The sequence below is a fragment of the Rattus rattus genome, chromosome 4, assembly GCF_011064425.1.
Source record: "Rattus rattus isolate New Zealand chromosome 4, Rrattus_CSIRO_v1, whole genome shotgun sequence".
Taxonomy (NCBI): Eukaryota; Metazoa; Chordata; class Mammalia; order Rodentia; family Muridae; genus Rattus; species Rattus rattus.
The window spans coordinates 81,676,027-81,683,664 of record NC_046157.1 but is presented as its reverse complement, the minus strand read 5'-3'; the positions used below and the strand labels follow the sequence as shown (position 1 = coordinate 81,683,664).

The 7,638-nt window shown below is 47.6% G+C and overlaps 1 protein-coding gene across 2 annotated transcripts; it reads left to right on the top strand.

Moving 5' to 3' along the window:
- Positions 1-427: 427 nt before the first annotated feature.
- On the top strand, positions 428-7,210 carry LOC116898033 (triggering receptor expressed on myeloid cells 3). Of its 2 annotated transcripts, XM_032899423.1 has the most exons (5): positions 428-473; positions 1,995-2,349; positions 5,026-5,030; positions 6,279-6,370; positions 6,822-6,875. In XM_032899423.1, the coding sequence occupies exons 1-5, from the start codon at positions 428-430 to the stop codon at positions 6,873-6,875; spliced, it is 552 nt and encodes a 183-aa protein (XP_032755314.1). The 2 variants fall into 2 exon arrangements, with proteins under 2 accessions (XP_032755314.1, XP_032755313.1); XM_032899422.1 differs by lacking the exon at positions 5,026-5,030 and having other exon boundaries at positions 1,995-2,345; positions 6,264-6,370; positions 6,822-7,210.
- Positions 7,211-7,638: the final 428 nt, after the last annotated feature.

Sequence of the window (7,638 nt, the reverse complement as noted above, 5' to 3'; positions counted from 1 at the left end):
GACCTCTAATAATGACATCAGATTATCTCCTGGCGTTGGAAGGTGAGCAAATCTGAATGCTTAGCGTCATTGGCTTGGGGAGGACAGTGTGAGAGGTCAGTGGATGTGACAATGTCCTGGTCCCCAGAGGCAGTGAGTAGAACAGTGTAGGAACCTCAGGTGTGTCGGAGAACGGCAGCCAGCCTCAGAGTGTTTCTCAACAGATTGTGGCGTCAAAGGAGGAAGGAGGGTGTCACAAAATTTGGTTCTCTCCTTTGCCCCCCTTCTGTGTGTCCTGGGGCAGCTTCCTCCTGCCGCATTTCCCTCAGGGTTTCTCAATGGGACAAAGGAGCGGAACCTGTGGGGACAGAAGCCAGTCAACTTCTGAGTGGAGCAGCATGCTCCCACAACTCTGTCGCTTCATACGGAGGAGGCAGGGACCTAGGGGATGTCACCACTGCTGCTATGGCTGGGGCTGTTGCTCTGTGTCTCGGGTAAGGAGAGGAAGGTGAGGAAGCTAGAGGACAGGTACCAACAAGGGGGATGGAGCTTGCTGACGGGAGGTAGCTGCTAAAAGAAGTTTACTTCTGTTCCTCAAGATGGCGTGGGAGGAGACCAGGGTTTGTGTTAGAGATGGGTGAGTTTGCGGAAGGACAGAGACCTTGGTGATCCATCCTGACGCAGTAGGGTGCAAAACAAGTTAGAGGTTTTTCTCGGCCATATTGAAAGTAGAGAAAGTACTCATCTAGAGGTAAAACCTGGGAGGCAAATCTCCCTTACAGGAACCACCAACCACGGAGCAATGTAAAGGCAGGTAAAGAAAGTTGTCCCCCCAAATTAACCAACAGGTTGATGGAGTGAGTGCTCATGGCTCAGTATTTCACACACAGTAAATGCGTCATAAAAGTCATAGGGGATGGTAGTGCTAACCTAGTGTGGGTGGCCCATGGCAAGGAAAACAGACCAAGAAGGGAAAAAGGTTAGCGTCATTGCCACTGTCTGGTAGATGTCCCCCTTGGACGGATGGACAGGAGTTGAAGGAGGATTCTATCTAAGGATACAGGGAGTGAACTGAGAGGGTCATGTACCAGACAGTAACAACTATGTCTAGGCCACCACAAGTACAACAGAAAATAATAGGAGAGCTGCGTATGGTGGGGCATGTCTGTGACCCCAACAGTCAGGAGGATGAGGCAGGGGGTGGACTGTGGGGAGTCTGAAGCAGTCTTTGCTATATGTTGAGTTCAGGTCAGTCTGGGTTACAAAGGGAGACCCTGGAGTGAGGGAAAGAGGGCGTGAGTGAGTTAGTGAGAGCAAGACAGAGAGACAGACAGAGGTGGGAGAAAGAAGGGAACAGAGACAAAGAGATAGCCAGAGATGTGGAAAAGAGACAAAGAGACACACAGAGACAGAGATAGATAAGCAGAAACAGACAGAAAGGCAGGAAAGAGAGAAAGAGAGACACACGGAGAGAGAGGCACACATGGAGAGACAGAGAGAGGAATGAGGAGAGAGAGAGAGAGAGAGGGAGAGAGAGAGAGGAAGAGAGAGAGAGAAAGAGAGAGAGAGAGGAGAGAGAGAGAGGAGAGAGAGAGAGAGAGAGAAGAGAGAGAGGAAGAGAGAGAGAGAGAGAGAGAGAGAGGCAGCTGGTGAAGAGCTGTCTCACATGCACACACATTTCTAGAATTAGAAATGGTGGTGCAATCTGGTAAAGATCTTTTGTAATCATTCAACGTGAAAATGTTCCACTCTACAAGATGCAAACAGGATATTTCCTGCAAACACACAGCCCAGATCCAGTCTCCCGTTCTGGCTATTTTGCCTGGTTTACTTACTGCTGTAGACACACACAAAGCAATCAAGAGCTCTGGAATAGTCACAGCACTCCTAAATTCCCCTTCCATGCTTGTTGGGGTCATTAATGTCCCAGCAACGTGTGACTGATGCAGGAGGCAAGTTGGCTCTATGATGCAGGAGGCAAGTTGGCTCTATGAAGCACATATCTCCTATTCCAGGGCTCCAAGATGGAGATAAGGAAGAACAGAAGTGTTTTCTGAAGGGTGAGAACCTGACCCTGATTTGTCCTTACAACATCATGCTATACTCATCCAACCTGAAGGCCTGGCAGCGGGTCAGAAGCCACGGTTCTCCAGAGACCCTGGTGATCACAAACACCCGAAAGCCAGACTTCAATGTGGCCCGGGCTGGGAGGTTCTTGCTGGAGGATTATCCCACCGAATCCATCGTCAAGGTCACCATGACTGAACTGCAGAAGCAAGATGTGGGGCTGTACCAGTGTGTGGTCTACCTCTCTCCTGAAAATGTTGTCATCTTGTATCATCGGATTCGCCTGGTATGGTGCCGAGGTGAGTTCCGGTGGAGGTTCAGGCGGAGTCTCTTTCCACTCAATAGCGGGCAGGGGCCTCATCTTCCAGAAGGAGCTGCTTTAAGGAGGCAGCTCAGGGTAATGAGGTAATTCTAGAGCTTTCCTTCTCCCATAGTGTGATACCAGGACAGTCACATTCTCTGTGCCTTTATTTTTTTTTTTTTGTCTATAAGACAAGGACGTTGGATGTGGTGAACTCAAAAGCCATCTACTTCCACATCATGGAATCTGCTAGAGAAGCTGGTAACCGGCCACTTGCCATGAGTCACGTCTGTAGCTGCTTACTTGTCCCACTGCCTCCTGGGGTCAGGAGGACAGACTCAGAAATGTAGTCATTCACTGTGCTCCCCTGCAGATCATGATGTGTGTGTGTGTGTGTGTGTGTGTGTCTGTGTGTCTGTGTGTGTGTGTGTGTAATATATATATATTTAATAGTAAAATCAATATAAGATGAAGGAAAGACTATCTGTAAGTTGGACACGGCAACCTGACAGGAGGAAAAGAGTCCTAAGAACTGGCACAAGAGTCAGACAGAGATCCACCCATTCTCTTTCGTGGATCTGACTTAGGTTTATAATAAAGACATGGAGACCTCTATATAGTTTAAAGCCATTGGCCTTTTGTTGGGCACTCTCTCAGCTAACTATCTAATTTAACCTTGTCTTCGCCGCCATTCTGCCTCCCTGTGTGCTTCTCATTGCCTGCTTACAGCCCCATTCCATCTTGGTTCTGCTTCCCCTGAATCTGCTTCATCTGTTTGCAGCTCCTGCACCTCCTCTCTCTGGGCCTGAAGTCCAGCCTCCCTACTTCCTGCTCCAGGTCCTGCTGTCAGCTCTTTATTATACAAAAACCACATTCCAGTCGGAACCAATCAGCTGGTGAGGAAGGACAAACATTTACATACAGAAAACCCGGTGATGGGCCATAGACATGACAGTACCAAAATCCTGCCAGACTTGGCTCTCTGCTGCTACAGTCTCTGAGAGTTCCTAAGTGCCTTGCTTAGGTAATTTGAAGAACTGTGTCCCCATGGTGTCCTTGATCCCCTCTGCTCTTACAGTCTTTCCATCTCCTGAGGGATTCTCTGAGCTAAAAGGGGAGGGATTTGACGGGAACCTCCAGTTTAGACTCTCTCTATATAATGTCTGGCTATGGGTCTCTGCATCTGTTACCATCTGCTGCCAGAGGAAGCCTCTCTGATGACAGACGGACAAGGCACTGATCTATGAGTATAACTTGGAATCATTTTATTGAGTTTTTTTTTTTAAGATTAGTTACTGGTGTTACCCTAGGCCTCTGGGCTGTCTAGTCTCTGATTCCGGTTACCCACTGCTTGGCTGTGGGTTCCTTCTCTCGTAGTGGGCTTTAGTTCAAGCCAGACATTGGTTGGCTGCTCCCTCAAGTTCTCTGTCACCATTGCCTTAGTGTATTTTGCAGGCAGGACAGATTACAGGTCAAAGGTTTCTGGGCTGGGTTGGTGTCCACATTTCTCTCTCAGTAGCCTGCAGAGTACCTCCCTGAACCAAAGACACTAGAACCTAGGGGTGAGGTCTCTGGGTAGGCACCAGGTCGACTTCATGTTCGTTGAGTTATGTGGATGCTGGCCTCAGCAACAGGGCCCTGATGTCAATTTGCAGAGAACAACCTTTTGTCTAGGTTGTGAGGAGATTTCAATGGGACCCCCTTGGTCAATAGCTCAAATGAATATAATCGAATCCCACTACTGGATATAGCCTTGCCCAGCCATAAACGATGAAAAATGGTCTAAGAAAACACGGGATGTTTTAAAATATTTTTTGCAACAAGGGAGGAAGGGAGAGAGGAGTGAAAAGGAAGGGAAGGGAGAGGTTGTGGAGGGTTGGTATGAGGAACTTGCTGGTAACCTAGCTGAAACTAAAAATAAAACAAACAGCTGCACCCAGCTGACTGCACTCTCCCCTCCAGACCACTCTGGCCACCGCAGCTGCACTCTGTGGAGGGTTATTTCCTATTTCTCCCTCCATCCCTCTAGGCAGAGAAAACCTGTGCCAGATGCCATTCCTCCCGTCCCTGGAGAGAAGGTAAAGGAAGCTGCCCCAGCGTGGCTTCTTGCCCCTCCCGGTTTGCATCTGATAACTGTCTATCCTATGTTGAGCTCGGTGCAGTTCTTGCACAGGGTAGCCTACACAGCTGGTCTTCCAGGCTCTGGCTGGTTCTATCCCACTGCTATTGCTATTCTTGGTGGTCATCCCATGCTACTAGCATCTCCAAAATGTTGGTATGTCTTGCTGCAACGAGGCTAGACTTTTCACCAGTAGCATCTCTTGGGCTTTCTTCAGGGACACAGTGCCAAGTCTTCCCTGCTCTCCATGACCCCTTTATACCTTCAAGGCCAATACACATAGGTGAGTCTTACACTGCCAAGTTCAGCTTCCAGCATGAGGGGCAACCTTCTTCTGTGTGCTGATCCTGAGGAAACACTGAAGAGACTTGAGAAGACTTCACCCCAATGATGCCGCTCTCTTCTTAGTCACAACTGATTCTTCAGCCCCAGATAATCAGCATCCATTGTCTAAGAAAAGCAAAGGGTTTACCTTAGTGGTTCTTGTCTCTTGTTGATGTTGACCACAGCTCATTCTTCAGTCACAGCCAACCAGAACCATAGAATCTTTACCCAAAAGGCCCAGTAGAATCTTGCTTCCCTCTAAAACCTCACAGGCCTTTATCTTTTGCACTGCTTTCCACATTCTTATCTTCCAAACTCCTACAGAACACCTCACTGAGTTCTCAACACTCATTGGGTTTTCAAGTCCAGAGTTCCAAAGTCTTTTCACATCCTCCCCTACACATCCTGGTCAGGTCTGAAATAGTGATACCTCATTCCTGGTACTAACTTGTCTTAATCACCACTAGTTTCTACTAGTCAGCACAGTCAAAGTTTTTACCAAAGCAATAGAAACCTACTGAGGACTGCCACTATGGACCAGAGACACCCTTAGTAGGGGGTGTTGTGGCCAGGGCAAGCAGGTAGATTGGGTGTGATAGACTGGGTGGGAGAATGTGCTGAGTGTTGAGCCTTGACCAGGTTCTTAGCTGGGCCTCTGAAGGGTGATACCAGCACTGTGTCATGAGCATAATATAGGTGTGGGTTTAGGAGATCTGGCCACAGTGCTGACTCTGATGCTGTCCAGTGTCAAACTTGGTAGTTTCTTATCTATCTTGCAGCTTGGGATGCGGGCTGTAAAGTAAATATCCCTTCTTTGACTTTCTAAGACCCAGTGAACCTTCATTCCTCAGCCAAATAGTCTTATGATAATGGTCTAGGAAGAGACCATTATCTCCCTAGCTTACAGAAAAGTTCCACATACCTTCAGGTTCCTTGCTGGCTCAGGTTAATCCAGTTAGGTTGGGTAAATAGCCTCCCAAGCACAGGGAACATTTTCCAACTTTATCAAAAGTATCTGGACACATGTGGGGGTCACATCTCTGCTAACTCTCCCAAAGAGTCTTTATCTCTCCCACAGACCATAGTATTTGCCAAAGAGCACTGTGGGAAGCACTAGGAACCAGCCACTTTGAAAGCAGCAGAAGAGTTGTGGAGTAGAGAAGGGAGAAACACTAGTGTCTGGTGAAATGTGAGAGGCTGGTGGAGACGCGCAACTAGTTACCACATTCAGGAAGCATGAGATGGGGTGGGGGTAGGGGGTACAAGAGACAGAAAACTAGTTTGTTCTTTGACATGAGGAACATGGGAAAGATCGAGGCTTTTTCTTCCGAGGGTATTCAACCCCTTGGCTGCTCTCAGAGTGCAAGGCAGGTAGAAGGTCTAACCACAGAGCCCTGAAGGCAGATAATCCATGTCCACTTAGATTTAGTAAAGTCATCCCTGGAGTGCCCACACTTACCTTTGATCTTACAGAGCAGTGGGTGACAGTGATGGTGATCGTTCTGACATGTGGCTTCATACTGAACAAGGGCCTGGTCTTCTCAGTCCTGTTTGTCCTCCTCTGCAAAGCTGGGCCTAAGGTAAGTGGGACAGACCAGGAATGGGGTGGATCAGAATGATTCCTAAGGTTTCTTGGAACCTGTCCCCCGGATGTCCTTTAAAGAGGGTTGTGTGGTTAAGGGGTAAGGTGAGCCCTAGGCATAGTGCAGGGCACTGGGAAAGATCCTGGGATCCATGTGCTCAGTGGGTTTCCTTTGGCTAGGAAGAACCAAGTATGGAAACAGGCAGGATGGGCCATCTGCCCTTCCCTTCAGAACAGGGAGGCTTGTTTCGAGCCTGAGCTCTCTGGACTAGTCAAATCTCCTTTGATTTTGTTTGTTTGTTGGTTTGTTTCAGGGTCCAGCTGCCCTGGAACTCACAGAGATCCATCTGCCTCTGCCTACTGAAGGCTGGCATTAAAGATGTGCACCATCATGCCCACAACTGAGCTAATGGTTTCTAAAGCCTGCCTATTTTTTTTTTCTTGCACAGGTGTTACAGCCTTCCAAGACATCCAAAGTACAGGGAGCCTCTGAGAAACAGTAGCCTTCCTGCTACAAGCTGTGAATGCACCTTCCCTTGTCTATTAACAGTATGGCAGAGGTTCTGCAATGGGGAAATCAAGCCTTTCTACACTCTCTTTATGAACTCTGATTAGTATGTGTTACTCCTAGAGGACAGCTCTGAGGAGAGCTGTGTAGAAGGAGCCTTATGAGACATCAGTGAAGAATGTGAAACTAGAAAGATTTGGACCTTTGATGGAGCAGTCAAACAGGACCCACAGAGAATTCGCTTCAAAATCTTATCTCCGTTTCTCTCCTGCTAACCAGGCCTGCCATGCTGTGGACTGGTAAAACCTATATGATATAACCTATCTCTCTTCAAATAATAAAAAAAAAAATATTTTCTTCACACAGTTTTACTCTTCCTGTATCCCTCCTGTGATGGTGAATGGTCACATGATGCAATATAAGATCACATAGGAGACAAGCCTCCAGGCATATCTGAGAGGGATTGTCTAGATTAAGGTTAGGTCCTGAGAGTGTCTATGAAAGATTATCTTGTCTATACTAATTGATGTAGCACCAGGTAGTGGGATATTGCAGTGACAGACCTGACCGTGATGTTTTTTGGGAGAACATGGAAGACTTTGGACTAGAAAGAGCAGTTGGATACTTTAAGTGTGGTTTAATGGGACATCCTAGTAGGAGCATATGCTGAGGGTAATTGGAGCTGTAGGAGCCAGATCAAAAAGTTTCAGAGGGGAAGAATGTAAGTAAGTGACTTAGAGACCTTTCTTGTGATGCTT